The following is a 22,742-nucleotide window of genomic DNA, read 5'->3' on the forward strand; positions in this document are numbered from 1 at the left end:
TGAAATGACACTGAGCATTACAAATTCAAATGTGCTGGAGAATGTGTTTATATTGTGGGCTACACCTCAAAAAAGTCTGTGTTAAATGTTTCTTTCATTCTGCATTTACAGACAAGGGTCGCAACAGCATGGTATCGACAGAGAGCGCCTCCTCCACCTACGAGGAGTTGGCAAGAGCATATGAGCACGCCAAGCTGGAGGAGCACCTGCAGCATGCCAAATTTGAGATAACAGAGTGCTTTATCTCTGACAGCTCATCTGACCAGATGACCACAGGTACCAACGACAATGGAGACAGCATGACATCCATGAGTACACCATCGGAGCCTGGTATCTGCCGTTTCACTGCCTCGCCACCCAAACCCCAGGACTATGACCGTGGCAAGAATGTAGCTGTGCCCATTCCACATCGTGCCAAGAGTGAGTGGCTGTTGCAATGCAGATATTTAATTGAAACGTGTTTTTTTCATTTCACATTTTATATTTAAAATGGCCCAAAGCAGAACAAATAGTATTAAATATATAACAATCAGACGTTAGAGAGCTTCAGTACATAATCTTTGGGGATTTTGTTGGTGTTAGATGATGTAGGTAACAGGACACTATCTGCCTCTGTTTGGTCTCTGTGAACAGAACTGATGCAACATTATTTGCATTCTGCGTCATCTCTTCTTCATCTAAAAAAGCAGACTCTATCAAGCAATACTATCAGAGCTGACTGAGGGAGCGTTTGTTTGCACACACTGGCAGTGCAGGGGTTTTATGAACAGTGGAATTTCCCTCTGAATCGTTTTGTGAGCGCTTCTTTGTGTTTTCGGACATATTCTAATCTGTCCGCTGCCGCTTTGCTTCACCAAATTCAACAAATCACTTCCTGTGTGCGAATGTTGCCAGGCAACATGAGATCTACACACTGCTATACCGAGAAGACAGTCAGAGAGACAGTCATTAGGAGCTGATAGGTTTAATGTGTGAGCTAATTTGTCAATGGTATAAATGTGTTGATATTTTCAAGTTACACACTTCAGTTTTCAAGTCATGTTACCTTATGAAAGCAAACAGATAGAGAAGAGTTTCAATGGTTAAAGGAGCATTCTAAATGCTAAAAAATATATGATAATAATATATATATATATAATATTAAGTTTTTGTGAAATGTGTCACATATCGTTCCACAATGACAAAGCAAATTTGAACTTTTCCCTCTAGGTGACTACTGCAACCTACCCCTCTACATGAAGTCTGACCCCTTCTTCCGAAAGCAGTCGGAGCATCATGACCCATGTCCAGTGGTTCCACCACGTGAAGCCTCTATTCGGGGCCTGGCCCAGAGATCGTACCACACCCAGGGCCGTCATGTGACTATGGACTCAAAGCAGCAGGCCCTGTCCAAGGGTCATTCTGGCCTGTCTAACCTGACTTCCTCTGGGGCATCCTCTGGAGGAGCAACAGGGGGTGGAGGTTGTGGGAGTGGTGGAGCATCTGCTAGCTCCAGCAGCTCCACACTTCCCCAGAGGACTCTCACCATGCCCGGCTCCTCTGCCTCAGCAGCTCAGAGTGCAGTGGCTGCTGCTGCTGCTACTGCTGCTGCAGCTGCTGCGGCATCAGCATCCTCCGGTGGAGGTGGAGCAGCAGGGGCCACAGGAGGGACCCCAGGAGGTGCCTCCTCATCATCCTCCAAGATGGGAGGATCCAGAGACTCTCTCTTGGAGAGCAGCTCCTCGGGCTTAGGCAGACTGCAGAAGCAGCGGGATGGAGGGGCAGGGGCCTACTCCAAGTCCTACACACTGGTGTAGCCTGCCATCACCGCGGCCTGTCACTGTAACTCTTTAAAGACTGCTGGTCAAACTGGCATTTGCCTGGAGCCTCTGTGGAAAAGCCAGCTGAGGAACACACAAATGCACAGTTGAGCTGTCAGGGCCTGCGCTGTGCCAGGCTGCAGGAGGCTGGTTGGGTTCCCATCGACACTACTGTATGAAGGGGTCAGAGGTGGCTCTCCACAGCACAGGGGTTTGCCTTCCTTTCTGCCTGATTGCTTTCTATAATTATTATTATTATTGTTATTATTATTATCATCATGTCATCTTTCTCTCTCTTATTTCATCACCCTGGAAATCACTTTGCCAAATCATAAATGATTTATCTTTTCACTTCTATCTTTTACTTTTCAAGTAAGGACACTGTATGCACAAAATACTTTCACCAAGCACTGTCTGATCTTCTGCATCAAGACGGTGGTAGATTGAACTAGATTTGCTTGAGTTTTCACACAGATATGTGTTGAAGTTTTTTAGTTTAGTTTTTTCTTCTTCTTTTTTTTCTTTCTTTTTTTAAAAAAAAAAATCTGTTACTTTTCTCTGGTCTGTGATGGAAGAAGAGCTCATATCACAGTATTGTGCCATGGCGGGATGCTTTTACTGTATGCATAAACCACCAGCCTCTGGGTTACACTGGCTCTCAGAGCTTATTCCACCACGGATTCATACATAAAAGACAGTGGAAGGACTGTCCAGTTTTGAGACATGGGCAATTTTCTTATACATGCAATGGATGACACAGCATAGTGGTCTTAACTGATGGTTTTATAAACAGACTCAAAACCGAGCAGATAAACAATGTTGAGCATCATCATGTGAAAGATGAATCCAAAACCTTTTATTTTATTTTATTTTTCTCTGACAATGGGAATATAATCTCATGTGCACTAAGAGTTAGCTTGGATCCAAGTAACATAAACCTTCACAAGCCTGCATGTGTGTGTGTGTGTGTGAGAGAGAGTGAGTGTATATGTGTAAATATGTATATGTGTACATGTGGCAGGCACACACACCAACAGTGGACATTTTAAAATCAATCTGTATTCTGACCACTTCTGCAGATCTGTATCACGACTGAACAATGCCCCCTAGTGTTCATTTTGTACCAAGGAAGGAGGATCTTGGGACAGTAACAGTGATGATGCTGATTTTGAAGAAGTGGTTTCAAAAGAGAGCGAGATAGAGTTCTTTTCTTTGCTTTTCCTCTCAGAACAAAGAAGACGAAGGCCCTTTTATATATATTCATCCTGGTGCCACAATACCTTTATTATTTCTGACTCATTTGACCTTTTCTAGCCCTCTCTATCCTTCCCCACCCTCACTTATCCCCAACCAGGCCCCCCATCATATCCATACAGTGTCACTGTGACCTAGTGCTGCCTTTACAGGCTTGTTATTGAAGACAGACTGAGAGAAGAGGTCCTATATGCACAGACAGCCAGAAATGCTGTTTGATTTTCAAAGACAACTTGAATGGGTTGTTGGACAAGTGCAGTGGAAACGTACAGCAAAGTTATAGAGATGAAAACATGAAGCTAGACATAAACTTGGATTTATGGACGGACAATGACTTTGAGATTATAGACGGAGTGATCAAGTGTTAATAGAATTTGCAGTTGTGTTTGGGAAACGGGAAGGTACAACTCGGAGAAATAAGATTTTCTTTTAGAACTAACAGATGTGTTTTCAAGTCCCTCCACCTCAAGGAAATTCATTTTAGCTTTATAAACAGTACTGTATTTGTTTATTTATTTTTCTTCTTCTTCTTCTCCCATTTCTGCTCCCAAAGCTTATTCCCATTACAAAGATTGTTCCAAAAAAAAAACAACAAAAAAACACAGAGTTGCTCCAAATGTTTTGCAAAGGTAAAATGTAAAATCAGGGCTCTCGCAATAGAAAAAAAATGAAAAGATACAATATATATGTTTGTTTTCAAAAGTATGTACATATATATTTCTATTCAAATATATAGCAAATATATGAATAATGAAAAAAGCAGAGAAATATAGAAACTGTTCTAATTGAAAATATATATAAAAGATCACAAGACAATCGCTCAGAGTTAAAAAAACAACAACAAAACAACAAAAAAAACACAGGAAGAAAGGAAGGAAAAGAAGGAAGGTTAAACGGGTAGCACAACCATGGACAGGAGACCTTGGAGAGAAAGGAAAATGGTGTGAAAGAAAATGACGTGGTGATGATACAATGACTCCCTTGTGATAAATGTGTAAATGTTCCAGCTACAGCAGGTAGCAGCTGAGAGGTCAAGCACAGTAAAGTCAAATTATAGTGTGCGATTGTGTCGCTGGTGAACTGTGTGGTGTTGAAAAAGAAAACAGTGAAACAAGGACAGCCTATACAGTAAATGAGCCTATTGTAATATGTTGTATTGTACCTTCCAAAGGTGTGTTCACAAACTCAATGCCATCCTCTGACTATGGGTTAATGAAGACAAACAGATATACACAGATTTCTGTTTCTAATCTCTGTCATAGCAAGTTCTCCCCAGACTCTAGGACTGAAAGCCAATAAACAAATACCACAAAGTAAAACTGCTCATAAAAGTCGTCATCCCCCGCCCCCATGTAGTCAGAATAGAGATGTATTTTTTAATTTCCATTTTATAGATTGTTACTTTACATTTTTATTTCAGCATTTACATTCCAAGTTATGCAAAAAGAGAAAAATAGGACAGGACTTTTTTTTAGAAACAAAAAAAAAACCAGAGGGTTCCTTACTCCAGTTGTATGGATATTGGATGGAGTGATTAAATAAACTGCCTAACCTGCCCCCAGTTCAACTGTAAAGTTACTTCCAAACACAGATCTACAGTCAGTTTGACCAAAGTAAATGTATCATCTGTCATTAAGGGAATATCCTGCCATCACATTTTTATTAATATTTTTTCATACTTTATCAGCATTTGGTTCTAAAAGTATTAATTCAGTAGTGAGTGATTTGGACTTTTTTGTCTCGTTACTTATGACTTAGTCTTGACCCTTTTCGTTTCCCCACAATTACATCAACACAGTACAAATGTTTTTATTCTTATAGATATGACACGTTTACTGTGGTGACTTAGTGACTGGCTGGATTTCCCCTCAAAGTGCAGAGACATACTTTCAAACTCACTCTGTGTCTGTGTTTGTGTGGGCAACTTCACACGCTATTTCCTCCCCCTTTTCCACATCTGTCTAACCAATCAGATGTCTCCCACCCCGCCTACACTGTACCCCTTTGCCCACACCTGTACTCCATAATAGACTTGTGTACATAGAAAAGTGTTTTGTATAAATGAGTACTATTTTCGACATCTTCACTAGAAACCAGGGCACAATGTAAACTCTGAATACCTGAAGTTATTGTAATGAAACAGAAAAGAACTTAATGAAAAATGATATAACTATATACACACACACACACACACACACACACACACCCTTTATTTGATTTATGGAGCAGTTGAAATATGTCAGAGTGGACCATGAATAGATTTCTCCTTTTACAGGACATTTGGTTGCATTATCTTTTTTTTGTTTGTTTGTTTGTTTTAGTATTTTTACTTTGTCACAGATTTTGCCTTTTTTTCTAATTCCACTTTTTTGGGGGGAGGACAGCAGCATTGCATGTTCTGAAAATTTTGCTGGTTATAAAAAGAAAAAGGAAAAAAAATAACAATTAAAACGTTTTAAAAAATTCAGAAGTTGTTCCTTAAACTTTTATGGGGAAACATTGCTTCAATTTGCAAATTGCTTGTGTTTAACTCTACATTTTCTTTTCTATGAAAACAAACAAAAACAGAAAAAGAGTACTCAACACCTTGTGCAATAAAGCTATCTTTTTATGAACTGTGATGGCAGTCTCCATTCTTTCTGATCTATGATTTCAGGTAAGGTTATGGGATGCTGCGAGGATTTTTTATTTGTAAATAATAATAAAAAAAGTCCACAGTGTTACAAATGATTGAATTTGTTTTCTCCATATTTATTTATTTACTAAAAAAAATGTCAGTCATGCATAAATGACAACATACTCACACTCTAACAGTCACTCTTATCACAGTTGTACATGTTCAACCTAGAATTTTTAATCCTTAATATGAGCTGTTTTAGCAGCTGTATGAGATCCAAAATATTACTGAAGTTTCTGTCACTAATCCATTTTTCTTTGTTTATTTACAGTTGTGGATCTATGTGCATTTTGTGGACATGTAGGACTGTCCCCGGGCTGTCTCTTGTCTCTCGGGCTCGCTGTACCTGTACCACCATCATCCCTCTCTGTGTCTACTTGCCATTCTTCTGTTTCTTCTCTTGGAACTTCCTGAAATGGGTTTGGATGGTTGCAGCGGCCTTCTCAACTGGCACGGGGCTGAGTGGACGAGCGGGCGAAGGAGTGCACGTCCCATTGCTGGTATTAGAGTCTGAGCACGACAGGACACAGGGGACAGCCAGAGAGGTAGAGGCAATAGCCATGGAGACAAAGTCTGTAGCAGTGATTGAGTCCAAACACATGGTTTACTTATAAAACTTTGATTCCATTCTGATTAAAATCTGAGTCATATGGATTTGACACTAGCAACTGAAAGTGGTAACATTAAGGCGGGAGTTATAATGACATCGAATAAGCCAGCATTCAAGTTATTTAACAGTACTTACTCTTTCTGTACACGCCTATGCTGTTCCTCCTGAAGCCATCGAACTGAAACAGAACGCCTGTGTTAGGGGACGATTTCAAATGAATACACACTCTGAGACACGCAGTCACTGGGTGAGGATTGTGTGCAAGACACATCAGATACCATCAGGTATGCTAATTATCAAGGAAACCATCTGATATGGAAACATTGTTCACATACCACTGTCGGCACAAATGTTAGACACATGTAAACAGATCAACAGAACAGGCACAACCCGACTGTACAGAATGTGCTGTTAAAAAAAATGACATGTCATATACTCTGTGTGTGTGTGTGTGTGTGTGTATGTATCCTTTCTATCCACAGCCACATTAATGACCTCAATTACTGATCCCCTTAATTGGGATTACAGCTCTTGCAGTGCAACAGCAAAGAAGCCGCAGGCTGGAGCAGCTTACACTGTTAATGCATCAGTTTGGCTCTGAGTCTTTGCTCAGTCCCACACACCGGAGTCATGACCTCTTCCGTGACCTCTGGTCTCTCCTTTTACCAGAGAAGTAAGTGTCCTTCAATTTAACTTTGTGTACTGTTCCCTCAACCTCTCGTCTTATTACCCGTCAACATTGTTTCTCAGCCACCACAGTCCTTCTGTCCTGCTTCAGCCTGCCTCTGGTTTTTATTTGCCAGCTCGCTCTTTGTTGCACATGAATTACACTGTACATGAAAAGCCGGAGACAGGGTGAAGTGTGTGCTCTTATGTAAACAACACCTGAGGTTTAAGTTGACCGACCTGTTTTTCTTGTTAAAGAGGGCAAGTTAAAGGTTGGGTAGTGGCCACGTTACTGTGGACAGTATAACATGTACACAGTATAAACGTATGTACATAATAAGATTAGCAATGTCATTATTTCCAATACATTAGTTACATTTAGCTTCCTCACTTTCAAGGTGAATGATGGTTCACTGTCAAACTGTCTTGACTGTCGCTGGAGAGTCAAAATTCCTCTCTGTTGTGTAAATCACATCTCTCTGCATTTCCTTTTCAGTCCTTGACTGAGACCAGCTTACATGCTCACATGCTGAGTCAGGTTTGACTGCCCAACGCTCCAAATGCACTCTCTGACCATTAGATAACCAGAAGATTTTTCAAAAACGCTAATCGATGAGTGAAATAGAAATTTGCCAGCTACGTTCACGGCTGCATGTACGATAACAATTACAGGTCCACCGTGTCTCGTGATGACAAACCTCATCTGCTTTGCTGCTGCTCCTCCGACTGTGGGACACTGAGTGAACCTGCCAAGGCAAAGGCTGTGACACCATATAAGGTAAAGGTTCCTGTTGCCGTGCAAACCGTACTCCTATCTGAAAGAGAGCAGGAGAACACGGTCACTGCGGAGGTGACATCCCATTTCTGCCACTTTATTTACAAATACTTATTAAAAAAAAGAAAAAGGGAAACGACTGGGAACAACAAGGGGAAAAATGAACATGTTAAATGTTTTGATGGTATGTGATATAACTGCTGAATTGGTTAACAATCTTATGGTTAAGATTGCAGCTGTCATTCCTTTTTCTTCCTATTGAATGAATGCTTTCATGTTATCATTTCTTTCTTTTTTTTAATCATTTTTGCTGCAATTATCTCAGTTCCATCTATCCTTTCAATCATCTTACCGATTCTATGACTCTGACCACCATGTACATGGTTGTTAGCATGGTGACCAACATCCTGCCCACTGTTCCTTAAGCTTCTGTTAGTCCTCAGCGTTCTCTTTGCTTCTTGTCTGCTCTCCTCAGTCCCACTGCTGGAAAGATAAGTCCACGCAGCGACAGCAATCAGGAATGTAACAGAGCACCACTCAGAGGGAAGGACGTTTGACCACAGTGATGAGTATGTCCACTCACACGGGCTCGTCCAGTAAACACAATCACATGCTGCCTAACACACACGCACAGACACACGAGGGTAAGACTGCTAAGGAGCTTTGCAGGACAGAAATAGAGAAGCAGTAATCTTTTTCCTCGGCACAACATTTATCCCTCAGGTGTTCCTTCACCTTTCCAGCAACAAAGACCAGATCAGGATTTATTTGCATATGTAAGAGTAAGAAAAAGAATAAGCTTAATATTAACAAGAGCAACTTTGAAGTGGTTTGCACTCCTGGAGCAAGAAGACCCACGTTCATGACCCAGTCGGAAAAAGGGCCTTTCTGCATGGAGTTTGCATGTTCTCCCCATGTGTGTGTGTGGGGTTTTTTCAGGTTCGTCAGTTTCCTCCCACTGTCCAAAGACATGTAGATTTGGGGATGAGACAAATTGGACACTCAAAATTGACCGTATAGGAGGATAAAACGGTAGAAGATGAATGGATGGATGGAGCTATTTTTTTTTGCAAATAATTTTCGTAACATAAAAAAAAAAAAACCTCACCACCAATATTTTAAATCAGATGTTTTTGTGTTTTAATAAAGCGTTTGTAAAAAATGAATAAAGCTTTAATTGCAAGTTTCAAATCTTATTCTGACAGCCTAAATCTGACCTTCCAACTTTGATTCCTATCATTCCTAACAGGCTCCCTCTCTTATGTCAGTTATCTGTTACAACCAGACAGGCCCGTATCTCGGACATCACACACGTGTAAATGTTTGTGTGTGACTGTGCGTCATAGTCTGAAACTAATGATAAGTGTGTGGGCAGGTGCCTGTGCACATATTATCTCACCAGTGTATTGGCACTGACGCAGCCTGCGGTTATCACGCTTGGGTATCAAGGTTGTCCTCTGAAGGAATGTTTACCTCATCAATATTGTCATTTCTTAACTTGATTATAGGCGTTTGGTGATGCTGGTGGCGGCGCTTCGAGTCTTCGTACATACAGTGTGGGATCAGATAGAAACACAGGAATGTGTCTTACACCTCGATGACAGATATAAGATCTTCCCTGACGGCCAGAGACCCACAGACATCTGTGGATACACGTCCTCTTTTACTAAGTGTGGGGAGAAAAAGGTAAGAACATTATAATATTCTACAACACTATTGCACGTTTATGTTTGCATTCTTGTTTTTGAAATTATACATGAAACAATATACTTTTTATGAGGAGATTTGTATTGATACGGCATGACAAATATGACTGTACCATATATTAAATTGAGCTGGTTGATGATGGCTGGTAGATTCAGTGAAATACTGTAAATTGCATCCACCTTCTTACTTGTTAATCTACCATTATTTCATGAATGGCACAAGTAAAAACACTCTGATCTATAAAATCTGACATTCAACCAAAAAAGGAACAAGACATGACCTTTTTAACGTGGCTTTTACCAGATATTTATTATTTACTTGTCCTTTTTAGTGCTCTTCCTTTAACATTCTCACCTAATTTATTTATTTTGTTTATTCATCTATTTACTTAATTCTTTTAACTGCTGATTCACTTATCTATTTCATTACATTTGATCTGTTACTAATACGTTTTTAATTTCTCTTTTACCTTCTTTAATCTCCTGTTTAGATCACCCATTAGTATTTTAGTCTCCTGTGTTTTCCCTCGCGGCTGCTTGTGAGTTCCATGATAGCGCTTGCTCACTTCCTTTTCTCTCTTATTTCTCATTGACTTCTCCAATGCTGTATTTTACATAATACCAGCCATTTGTCAGCTGAAACTTTTAACCCTGTTTAAGAAAACAGTAAAGGGTAAAGATTTCCAATATCACACAAAAAAGTTATTTTCTCTTCCATTAATGATCTCATGGCCGCACAGGCTTCCCTGCACTTTCCAACACTGTTTGTTGTGTTATTGTTACACATCTACAAATGATATACATTTACATTTACATTGTAACAGAGAAATACTGAAGGCTGCATGTGAATGAAATGGTTTTAGACCAAATGCACTGTAACATACTTTTGATTGTGGTGTTTTGTTGTCCTGTAAACGTCATTAATGTCTGTGTTACAAACTTTAATCACAGGGTTCCTTTCAGCGTACCACACTATCAGTGATGTGGCTGAATAAAGAAGAACTCAACACAGAGACGAGAGGCACTCAAGTGGATTCGCCATCATGTCGATAAAGCTATCTAAACGCATAAGCAGCAAGAAGAAATGTATGTATTTTTTTCTTTCTTTCTCCCGTTATTAAATTATATTTTATTTTATTTTATTTTATTTTATTTTATTTTATTTTATTTTATTTTATTTTATTTTATTTTTTGTTGGGGGTTGGGATGTATATTTTTTGGATAAAGGCGTCTGCTAAATGCTTAAATGTAAATGTATGGATTATAAATTATATTGGATTAGATTGGGATATTAGATAAAATAGGATACTCTAGGATACTCTTTAAGCACCTACCTACAGTAACAGGAAAGATAAGCTCAAAAAGTTTAAATAATTACTACTACATGATTAAATACTGTACTGATTTAACAGCTGATAACCCAGTAATTTAGTGAAAATAGTATAAAATTCTTCAGAACTAAAATTCCTTGCATGATTGAAGCATGAAGTAAAACAAGAACAAGTTTACCAATCAAAACAATATATATAAGAAAAAAAAAGTCCCTGCTCCTAAAAAACGTTACTTTATAATTAACTGGTTGAAATCGTTTCAAGATTATTATTTATAATGAATATGGTTAATGTACCTACTAATTTATAACCTTTTTTTCACAAGATCCTCCAGATCCTCCAAATGATAATCTCCGAGCACAGATACTATGTAACCTGGGCCTGGAGTTCTTCAAGTATGTACCAATGGACCCAGCATGCATGCTGGAGATCAGCACTTGGTCTTTGGAGGATCAAGCTCCTCAAGAGTCCAAAGATCTGCCAAATGCTTTTCTTCGACGTCTTTGGCTACTCAGCCCAGATGCCAGGAGTACTTGCTGCAAAGGTCCAAGTGATGCTCCAGATGATACCAACAATTTACCTGAGATACCGAATGGTTTGGGTAGAGAAAGCCAGTCCATCTTAAATCCCCTTGATCTAGTCACAGCTGTCTTCATGTCTGCCAACAACTTCCTTCAGCAGGAGATGACATGGCGCATGGTGCAGTGTCAGTTTGCTGTGCCCCTAGTCCTACCAAGTATGATTCCTGAAGAACCTAGTCACTTTCTTCTCTGGCCCATGAGAAGTGTTGTGAGCCATTGGACAAGTCACTTACCCGCACAAAATGAGAGGGTTCAAGAAGGTAATCTGGCGAGTACGCGCATGCCGATGGTTTCTTGTGTGAAACTTGGTCGCTGTGGTGTCTCCAAGTCACAGGTGCTCAACCAAATCATAACTGGACTCAAATCTTGCAATGAAACATTTGTACACAGGGGAATGGATGGAGGGCAGCTTCCCCAAACACTATCCAATGGCCTGGTAGAGATTGGATGGTATGTCCCCAGTGAAGACACTTTGAGAGATTTTCTCCCTGTCCCTGTGGTCATCTCTAACCTACGTGGTGATGCCAGCATGCATGAGAAATGCTTCAGCCTTCTATGTCAAGCTTCTTCAGTTGTGATTGTTTTCTGCGATACTCTTAGGGAAAAAGACAAACAACTTCTTGCTTCCCACAAAGACATGGCAAGCAAGCTCATAGTGGTTGACATGGACTCTGGGAAAAATGAAAACAGAGTTGTGGGGTTTGCTGGTCTAAACTTTGTAAAAGACATGGGGGTACCTGAAGGGTCAGTGCTGCAAGGGAAAGATTTGAGTGAGGAGGAACTTGCTCAAAGGTTGTGTGAGATACTGAAAGAGCTGTATCCAGACAAACTGAAACTTGTTACATTAGAGGAAGCAGCAGAAATAGCAGTGGAACTTGGCCTTAATTTAGATGAAGGGACATGCTGTAAACAGGCAATGGCCACAATGGAGAAAGTATTAAAAGGTTTGGATGATGGACTTGACCAGTTTATGGAGAAGCAGCTTCCCTTACAGGGGCCTTTGTGGAGCAATCTGACAGAAATAGAAAAGAAGGAGAGTAAACTGGGAAAAGAAGAAAAACAGCTTCACCTCCAACTGCGAAAAGAAAAGAAAGCCATTTTGGCTGAGTTGAGGAGCTACAAAATGACCCCAGCAATGAAGATTTTTACCAATGCGCTTTTCACAACAGATAAAGTAGAGAGGACCTATTTCCTGAACTGGATGAAATTGAGGCTTACGCTAAAGCAAACTGAAACAGAAAGCCATACACATGATCTATTCACAGATCCGAAGACAGAAAGTCAAAATGGTATGTCTGAACATTCTGATCAGCTCTCAGATGATCAGAATGTCACTAATGACCTCTTTGACAGTGATAGCTTCTGTACAGACTCAATGTTTGAAGGCGAGATCTCTGATGAGCAACCTGTAAATGCTGGACTGACTGAAAATCTTGGGTCCGCAGTTGATTTAGTTCCAGAGCAGGAGTTGCATATGACATCCAATGGTGCAATTCAAAGCGAAGGCATAACTGAAAACTGTTTTGAAGAACAAAACCAAGACAGTGATTTGGAGTCTGATGTACCCTTGAGCTGCCAAGAGACACAGCAATGTAAACATGAGCTAACAATAGCAGCCGCAGATTCAAACCCTACTGAGCAACGTATGCACCCAGGTGTTCCCACTGAACCACAGGTGATGATGGATCTGGTTGAACCTGATCAGGTTGTTCAACCTGATCAGGTTGAAGTTGATCAGGTTGAACCTGATCCATCTTCACTGGGGCTTGAGCACTTTTTGCGTGAGATGGGCCTAATTTTTGACTTTACTTACATCAGCCCTGGCATTGGGAGCCAGAGTGTGTTGCGTCTACCCAGTTTAGCTGCAGACCTGCTCCTTTACGGGGTTCCACTTGAGCTAATGGATGGGGATGCCTCAAACATTCCCATTCGCTGGCTGGGCTGTGTCTTTGGAGAGCTCAAACGCCGACTCCCACAGCAACCCAAAATGAGAGTGGTTACAAATCTTGGCGTACATCATGCAAATAATGCAGAGGTTCTCTTGGCATTATTTGGTGTACAGTTCCCCAATGGAGGCAAAAGAACCACTAGAGGGGTGTACATGGTTGTGCTCTGTCTCCCACAATCCTTGAGAAAGCCCATGAGGTGTGATTATCTACTGTTAATCAATGTAGATGGTCTCTGCTCACCTTCTCAAGACAACAAAATAAATACCAGGATCCATGACAATGAGATGGTCACTGTTGCAACAGCATTGAGCAATGTTATAATGCATAATATTGCTTCAAATGCAAGTTCTGACTTCGAAACAGACTTCACTGTCATTGTCAGTGCGCTCCTACGAATAAAAGAATCTGGCCCCGTACCCAGCTGCCAAATCCTGGTTCAGGATGAAGATATAAACAGTTTGTTACTAGCCTCGCAGTTAAAGCGTGTTTGTGAGATGCTTCAAGATGCAACTGAGGTCAAAGGAACGAATAATTCAGATGAGCAAAAAACAAAGAACACAAGCGACATCACCTGTATCAAAGGGCCTTGGTCCAGTGCATCCCCATCTGATCCAGTTGATAGTCAGTATGGTAAGGCTGTTTTGAAGTTTAAAAAAAACGTGTTTGAGTCATTGGAAAAATGGGCAGCTAAATATGAAGCCACAAGTCTGCCACAATTTATGATTCGTTTGAGTGCAGTTTGGGACGCACTAAAAAAAGAATCATTCACCACTGGTTTGCAAAATACTAACACAGCATTAGCGTTTTCTTTATTTTGCATAGAGTTCTCTCAGTGGGAGGATAGTTTTCTGGAGCACACAAAAAGTTGGCTTTTGGGTGCAGAAAGAAAAATCTTTGCCACAAAGGAAAGGGCTTTAAAAGCTGAAATCCAAAATGGCCTTCTGAGTGCGTTGAAGGATGAAGTCAAGGTGGACATCAAAACAGAGTTAGACAAACTCAAGTCAGACGTAGATACCTATATGCTGGCAAATGACATCCTCAAAGAGAGATTTGAAACATTACAGCCAATTTGTATGTGGTATATTGATGACCTCCGGGAGCGAGTAACTCAAGAATCAATGCAAAGGTTGGCAACAGCCAGTGAGAGTCATTGTTCGTATGTACAGCTGAACAAATTTGAGACCTTATTGGAAAAAGAGCAAGAGTCCACGCTGTGCAAACTCCTAGAGAACAGCAAGTCAACCAAAGTTCTCCTACAGGATGAAAAACTAGAGGAGGAGTTTGAGGCTGTATGGAATACAACACTGTCCAGCTTTGAATTCAGGCCTACAGAGAATGAGAATATAACTGCAAGAGTGACAGATATCCTGAGACAGAATCTGATCAGCCGTGGTCTCCACAAACACATGAAGAAAACTGAAGACATTAGCCAAAACCTGATATCTGGCTTCCAAGTTTATGATGACCACTTTGGATACCGCAACAGGTTAAAAAAGGACAACAACAAACTCCAGAAGTCAGAGGCTGAACAGGTAGCATGCACTTTGATAGCAGAATACAAACAGTTTGTGGCAGATAAATCAAGCTTAGTGGCAAATTTCTCTGACAGCTACATTACTGAAATTTTAGAGAATGTTGAAAAAACTTTGAGGGAAAAGTCTATGGGAATCAGAACAGCTTTTGAAGTGGATCTTAAAGTGTATCTGTGTAGCTGGGCGTGCCAGGATTTCCAAAAAGTACATGACCGCTATGCCAAAGACAAAGAGCTTTTGACATACATGACTGTGAGCAAGAGTACATACCTGGCAAAGTTCATTTACCAGTTCAGGAAGAGAGACCAACGTCACAGGGTGGCACAAGCATTCACCTCCATAGTCATCAAACCTGCTGTTTTGGACTATATCTATGGGCCACTGGGGCCACATATTGTACAAGACATCCAATCTAAACAACAGCAGTATCAGTCCTCACGCGCCTTCAACCAAAGCTTGCTGGAAGAGCTGATAAAGGAAGACAGCTTTGAAGGATTTCTGGAATACTTGCATTGTTATGACGCCTACAGGCAGAAGAAGGTCCAGGAGACACTGGTGGCTTACCTCTCTGAATCAACCAACGTGAATAATTGGAGGCTAAACCGACTTGGAGAAATTGTAGGAAAGATTGCAGCAGCAATGAGCCAAACAGCAGAGGATACAAATGGAGTGCAGCGCGATACAAAGCCACTGCTGGAAAGAGTGTGCCTCATTTTAGAGAGTGATGCAGATTTGGATGTCTCCAGGTCCTCTCTGGATGGACCTCTCTTCAGTATCGTCACAGAATGGGATCATTTTGTCAAACATTTAATGGAGTTACTGGCTGCATTGCGGTTGGACCTCGCCCAGGAGTTCTCCCAAAAAGTGGATGTCACCCAACTTCTTAGTTGCCTTAGTGACCCCAAACAGTCCCTCTTCAACAGAGTGAGAGGCTGTGATAAGCGATGTCCACTCTGCAGAGCCCCGTGTGAGGAGGAGACAAAAGGACATCAGGTTCACAGAGCTGTGTTCCACAGACCCAAATGGATGCTGCCTTTTGTGTCCGTTATCAGTTGCCCTGAAATTATGAGTGAGTGTGACTCGGTCCAGAACCAGAACATGCAGAGTACATATGTGCCATGCAGGAACTTCCTTTCCCTCAACACAGACTGGGCCATCGACCCTGAGGACCAAAACATGCAGATGTCCAGTGCTTACTGGAGGTAAGTTAGTTCCAAATATTATCATGACAGATATTAAAATGTTACCTGGTCTATATTTTCTTTATATGCTGCATGAAAAAAGCTAATCGACCTTTCATTTGCAGGTATGTCTTGGTGAGGTTCAGAGAGAAGTTTCTCAGGGAATATGGGGAGATGGCAGCAAATCTTCCTCTGGAGTGGAATACAGTCACTGCGGAGGAGGCTTTAAGCAGTCTGAAGGACGCTTACATCACTAGACTGTGCTGATCAACAACAACACATTTTGGTGATAAAGATCGGGTATGACCTTGTATCAGACTTACATTCACCACTGATTTTGATAACAGCAACATTTGTCAGAAAAAATATTCCTGAGAACCATACTTTAAAACATTGATGATGGAAACTGACTTGTTTTTTTAAATGATTATATTATGTTTTCTTTTAGTCATTCCCTTAATAAGACATGGTCCTATCGAGAAATAATATATTTTTTTAAAACAAATCGTATACCTTATTATCTAAATCCACTGCAACCCGATAACCTTTTAAACCTGTAATTTAGATGTGCAGATATGTAACATATTGTGTGTGCTAAGTCTATCCACAGTATATCCATAGCCCTAGTTTTATATGAAGACATAAACATTGCGATGATACATTTTCACTTGGAGGATGTGCCAGTGAAACAGTCAAATGTGTTACAACAACAGGAAGGGAAAGTATTTAAGTGACAGCAACAAAAACACTACAACTGTGATAATTGTATTCCTTATTTGCTCTTTTTAAATACACATGGTCTACTGTACTTTTAGCATTTTATATTACTGACGCGTGGATGTTTGCATCACAACATCACTGAAGTGAAGTGAATGAGATAAAGGCAAAGTCAAATGGTGAGAGCCACAAGAGGGCGATGTAGGATGGGAAATCTCAGAGACCATTATTTTGTATATATAGATGCTGAATCTGTCTTGTTATTTCTTATATTAATCCATCAATTAATTCATTCATTTGTGAATCTGATTTTTTTTTATAAAATTATTGCTTTTAAGCTGTTGTCACAAAATGTTGTGTTTTTTTGATGCATCATCATCATCATTTAAGAAAATCTCAGACGCAATCAGTAAATTAATAGCATGGTTAACATTACATCACTGCGTCGACCTAGCAGTAGCAACATCACAATGATGAACAGCATCCTATCGCAAGGATCTATGGCAAATGATCCCAGTCATGACCTTCAATTCTTAAAGGATTTCTCCACTCTGAATGAAAATAAAGTCAGGGCAAAAAAGGTTAAAATGAGGGTGGGTTGCTGTTTGTTTGCACAAGCAAACAAACTACGAGCAACAGATTTACAGCATGACATTAGGTTTATTTGATCATACTTCAGTGAAGACCATTGCTCTGTATGTTGACTAATATAAATTTGGACTGGTTTTGTTCAAACATTGTCAAATCTGACAGTGATGGTATGTTGAGTTGCATTATGCTGTAGTCAGTGACTTTTGAGATGTTGTCCAGGAAACAATGTGGTCTTTGAAAATGATTAACCTTTTGGTGGAAATGTGATCTGACAGAGATATATGGCATTCATCCCTCTTGTGGTGAAATTTGTATTATATAGAAATCTGGTGGATTTTATTTGACAGCCAAAGCCATGGCAACCCAGAACTAACAACAACAGTTAACAACAATAGCTATTCAACGATGAAAACAAAAGTCAAGGCAACAATTCATTACTGCCATGTCTAAATGACAAAGAGCTATTTCGACATTATCAAAACGGAAGTTGAAGATTGTGGTGATGGTGAAGCAGCCACAGTGTGTGTGACACGTTTCACTGTGGCCACTGAAAAAGAATGAGTCAATGCTCAGAAATATATCCACCAAGCCTGAAAAGACAATCTAATAGCATACAGGAGAGCTGTAGAGAGTGTAGTCGCTTTACTCTGTGCTCTGTTTCTTATTCCTTTTCTCTCTGCCTCTCCTCCCTTGGGTCCTGCTGTTGATTCTGTGTCTGTGCATTCTGGCTTCTGGACGTCTGACCCTCAACTGACACTCCTGCATATTTTTGTCTCGTAGCAGATTTATATCAGCTACGGTAAAATAAATAAATCATGATATTCATTTTATTCCTGATATTCATGATTTACCATAAATCTGCCAGATCGCCTCACTGACTGTGGTTAGATGCAATTTGGCTGAACTGCTGATGAACTAAATCTTGACGTTACTTTACCTGCCTCCCTGAACCTGCTGATTGACTTTGTCTGTTCTCTATCAGCGAGCTTCCCTCACTGCCTGCTTCATTGTGGATCTTTGCATGCTTGTCTGCCCGGACTCCTACTTAGGAAACAGAGCGTCAATCTCCAGTCAGGCTAAAGTAATTCCTTTAAACCAAGACACTCTTCCACTCATGATTAATGATTAATTCATTATTAATCTATAGTACATTATGAATTCACATCCGTCTCTGTACTCTGCTATGCTCATAGAGTCCAGTCATTAACCACAAAACATATTTCCTGTTTCAGAGGTAAAGTATCAAAGGTAAAACAGTTCTAGTTATCTTTAGTGTTCAAAAAGAACTGATATCTGCAAAAGGGGAAATATTCTATATAAGAAGACAGGATGTAGCTTGTCAAACAGAGAATCAGGCAGGTGGCTGAGAAAAGTGCATGAAGAGTGTTAGACTGAAGACAACTGTCAGTGTTGTGTACTAAATGAAATGCAATTATTACAGGGGTGGAGTGGCTCAGTGGTAGCCAAGTAGATCAAATTTTCCATTACGTTTGGAACAAAGCTGGGGTAAAAATGTGTAAACATACTGAGACAAGTGTTCAGGATTCAAGTGTTTTATTTGTCACATGTGGATGTACAAGTACACCCCCAGTGAAATGACAACAAGCCCCACTGTGGAACTGTGCAGCAATAAAATAAAAATTTAAATTTAAATTCCAGTTTTGCAAAATAAGTAGCTATATTATATTATTTACATAAGTTTTAAGTACACAAGAAACATATATATATATATATATATATATATATATATATATATATATATATGAATTTAAATATGTGTGTGTGTGTGTGGAGGATTCATTCTAAAATCTCCTCACGTCATGTCGTGCACAACATTTCCATACACTGCTTCAAACCAGTGATTAACAAACTGAAATGAATTGCACACATTAATAACATCTGGTTGGCACACTTTAAATGACAACATGAACTACTTGCATCTACTTGGGGAAATATATTTTTAAAGCACATTCCAAGAACAGGAGCGAGAGAGAGAGAGAGAAAGAATTGAAAACAGCTGTTTGTATTTTCTTCTGTTTTTAAATCAGAATCACTTTTGGGTTTGATTTGCACTCACTCAGCAATAATATTTCAGCCATAGTTTTCTTCTGGTAAATTGAGGCTGAAGAAGGAGAAGGAGGAAACATGTCTTTGAAATATACAGATAAACATCGCCATCCATCCAGTAAACACTGCTGCGATGACTGTGTTTACTCTTTTATTGCCTCACACACACACACACACACACACACACACACACACACACACACACACAAACGGATACAAAATGTGCACCCACATAAAGGAACCTATGGCTTAGTGTGCCTTATGCTTAGTGTCATTTACAGTGTGTGTTTAAATGTATTTATAATTGATCATTTTAGCTGCTGACCACATGAAGTTGAGCTTATATTAGTGCAGGTTAGGATGATCCATGTCTTCCCTTGCTTGTGTGTCATGAGATTGCATCTGTGATTGCCCTATTTACAGTATATCTGAGCTGTGAAATAGTGTATTCTGTCACTCTGACACCTTATATTGGCTCAAAACTAATACTATAGCGCAGTCAGTTTTTTGTGTGTGTTTGTGGTTTTAGTGCTGACGGATTTCTCCCTCTGACACATTGCAAACAGCAAAACAGCCGGCCAATAACTGCCACCAGCCCCTGCCTATCATACACAGCTGTTAAGTACAAGTGGACCTGCTGACTGACTGATTACAAAGCCAATTCTTCCAGCCTGAGAATACGTTTGTAAGTACTTAAAGTGCCTACAGTTCAACTTTCTCACCAAACTCAAATGAAAACAAAAGCTGCTTAAAAGGCCCTGCGAAAAAGGCACTTTTTTGGACAGTTAAAGTGACAAAGTATACACGAACGCTAATGGTTCTCTAGATAGCAATTACATACAATGTGACCGCTTATATAAAAACAATCAATAGACAGTTTGATGCAGCAGTGAGTCACTGGTCTGTGGTCAAATCTATATTGACTTAGAGTGGATATATATTAAAAAACAACTCCATGTGCAGCTGAGATGTGAACATAGATCCTTTCTTCACTGTCTACTACCAAGATATAGCCTATGTTGAAAAAGCCAGGATGCAATATCTGCTCTGTCAGTCTATTTTATATAAAACAAAGTAACTGCTTGTTTTAGCAGCCTGTGGTGAATAGGACTTAATCTTTGTTTTTAAATCTAAAGTCCTCAGATTCAGAGATGCTGTTTCTTTACCACACAAGAACAAACAGCAGCAAATGGTCCTCGAGCCTTGGAACCTCAGTGCCTCTCGAACACAATCACATGTTGTCACTTTTTTGGTCCGAGGAGTCAACACATTCTGTCAGCAGCTGGCTGCAGCAGCACTACGGTGGACGGAATTGTGTGAAAGTAGACCTATCTGGGGTGGAGGTGTTTCCTTTTCATTTACAGAGGTACCTGTGTTTGCTGATGTTGACAAAAAGTGTAATCTACTGACCAGGAAACTGCTGAAAGTGTGTTTGCTACGAAGACTGACCGAGCTGACATATACGGCACAGGTTGCAGTGACAATAGTTTAGACTGCCATACTGCAATATCACTTTAACGCTTAGCAACAAAGCACTGTTCTCTCAGCCAGATTCCATCATCTTTTTGGGTAACAAAAAAAAAGAAAGAAAAAGAAGCAGATGAGCATAACAATGTCTTTGGGAGTGCAAGGACAGATTGACCTATGGAATCAAAGATGAGCATGAAATCAAGATGAACTGACACACAATCACAAAATACAGCTTTTGAATGAAGCCATCCTTTTAGTGAAATGTTGTATCTTTCTTTCTTTTTACATTTTTTTAATTATTTTTTTAAAAATGTTTTTTGCTAAAATCAATAGTTTTCCTCTGTCTAAAGACCCATCCTCTGCTTTCACTCGAGCCACTACTACTGTACACTTCTCTTAATGATCATCCATGGACTATTTTTTAAAAGAGTGGATGCACGTCGGCCCATTTAAAGGAAAAACAGAGTCTAAAGTATGGCACACATGAGTGATTGACAGCTAGCATCATCCAAAAAGACGTCTCTGAACTTCCACTATTGGCTAAATCGTCAATCTCAGGGTTTAAAGACAGGAGTTCACATTCTAATGATTGATGTCACTGCCAGTTGCCTGATATTCTTCCCTTCCTTGATCTCTGTAGCATTTCCTTTCAGGTAGGCAGCGGGGTCCAAAACTGGGACCATGAAAGTGGTTGAATGTACATTGAGACATATGAAGGTCAGAGCCATGATGTGGGGGTGTGAAGCCAAGCTAATCTACTGTGACTGTTTGCTGCTAAAGGTGTCCTTAAGGAGCGCTGAGTCAAAACTTATCAGACGGTGACATTTCGTGAGGCAGGCGAGCTGTGCCGCTGCACCCTCAAAACATCACAGTTTCAGTTGTAATCAAAATCAAAAAGTCAGCGTACTGCAGAATCATTTCTTGTTTTTGATTCTAATATGTAAAAAACAAGCAATCGCTGGTTTGTTCACACTATTACACACTTGAATATTGTATTTTTTATCATCTCAGCTTCTCAAATTTAAGCTTAATTGAAGTTTAATGGCTCCACATCTCCCAAGCTTCAAGGGGTAAAATTGCACGGGGTCTTTCTAAAAGGCTTGAATATGAGTCTTGCAGACTAAACACCTTTGATGCAGAACTGCCTTTTTAAATTTGAGCCTTTTTGGATTGGTGTCTTTCCTTTTTCTGCACTGACTCATGGTGTATAATTATTTAGATTGGGAGTAATGATTCTGTCCCTTTATGTAAGCCCTGTGGTCTTGTGTCTTGTGATGAGAAAAAAAGACAGAAATGATCAATTGTCTATCCTTTGAGGGTCACATGAAGCCTTTCCTGAGGAGTTCATCTCAATTCTTGCTATAGTTCTATAGTATAGTAGAGTGAATACAGTGTGATTGACAGATAATACGTTCCAACAGGTGACTGAATGTCTGTGTTTTGTTTGGAAAACTAGCACGGGGCCAACATACAGAGACAAAAACAATAAAAAATAAAATCACACTGACATTTTCGCCTACAAATTTACAGTTAATCTAACCTGCATGTTTTTGGACTGTGGGGTGTGAAGGTGACAGTGCTCGACACACATGAAGACGTACAAAAGTGTAAATGATGGTTGCTGCAGTGATATACTTCAAGACAACTTTGCTGCACGCTTCAGTTGTCTCATACTTTCTGTTTTCCTTTCTTCCAGCTGACTCTTCCCAGGACATCATTGCCACAATCAGCTGTGCCAGGCCTGACTCATAACCAAATCATCTGGTAGCTATCTTTTTGCATATATATACATATACGTATATATATATATATATATATAGGCCATTTGGGCCTCTG

At 40.0% G+C, this 22,742-nt stretch overlaps 3 protein-coding genes across 4 annotated transcripts in view; 2 read left to right on the forward strand and 1 right to left on the reverse strand.

The window, feature by feature from the left end:
* The window catches only part of LOC122773631 (Down syndrome cell adhesion molecule-like protein 1 homolog), a 90,157-nt gene extending 87,368 nt beyond the window's left edge, over positions 1–2,789 (forward strand). Inside the window, exons 34-35 of the mRNA XM_044032435.1 lie at positions 112–420; positions 1,210–2,789. Of these exons, the coding sequence (XP_043888370.1) occupies positions 112–420; positions 1,210–1,796 (896 nt within the window). The 3' untranslated portion in view covers positions 1,797–2,789. The remainder of the gene's footprint in view (positions 1–111; positions 421–1,209) is intronic.
* A 2,994-nt stretch (positions 2,790–5,783) lies between these two features.
* On the reverse strand, positions 5,784–8,387 carry LOC122773002. 2 transcript variants are annotated; one of them, XM_044031356.1, is made up of 4 exons: positions 8,134–8,387; positions 7,705–7,821; positions 6,476–6,518; positions 5,784–6,303 (listed from the first exon to the last, which is right to left on the reverse strand). In XM_044031356.1, the coding sequence occupies exons 1-4, from the start codon at positions 8,185–8,187 to the stop codon at positions 6,104–6,106; spliced, it is 414 nt and encodes a 137-aa protein (XP_043887291.1). In that variant the 5' UTR covers positions 8,188–8,387; the 3' UTR covers positions 5,784–6,103. The 2 variants fall into 2 exon arrangements, with proteins under 2 accessions (XP_043887291.1, XP_043887292.1); XM_044031357.1 differs by having other exon boundaries at positions 5,784–6,240; positions 8,134–8,386.
* A 910-nt stretch (positions 8,388–9,297) lies between these two features.
* Positions 9,298–17,074, forward strand: si:dkey-202l22.6 (interferon-induced very large GTPase 1). The gene is made up of 4 exons (XM_044031514.1): positions 9,298–9,467; positions 10,439–10,573; positions 11,144–16,082; positions 16,187–17,074. Exons 2-4 carry the CDS (start codon positions 10,531–10,533, stop codon positions 16,326–16,328), a joined length of 5,124 nt encoding a protein of 1,707 aa, XP_043887449.1. The 5' UTR covers positions 9,298–9,467; positions 10,439–10,530; the 3' UTR covers positions 16,329–17,074.
* Positions 17,075–22,742: the final 5,668 nt, after the last annotated feature.

The sequence above is a fragment of the Solea senegalensis genome, linkage group LG8 (assembly GCF_019176455.1).
Source record: "Solea senegalensis isolate Sse05_10M linkage group LG8, IFAPA_SoseM_1, whole genome shotgun sequence".
NCBI classification, from domain to species: domain Eukaryota; kingdom Metazoa; phylum Chordata; class Actinopteri; order Pleuronectiformes; family Soleidae; genus Solea; species Solea senegalensis.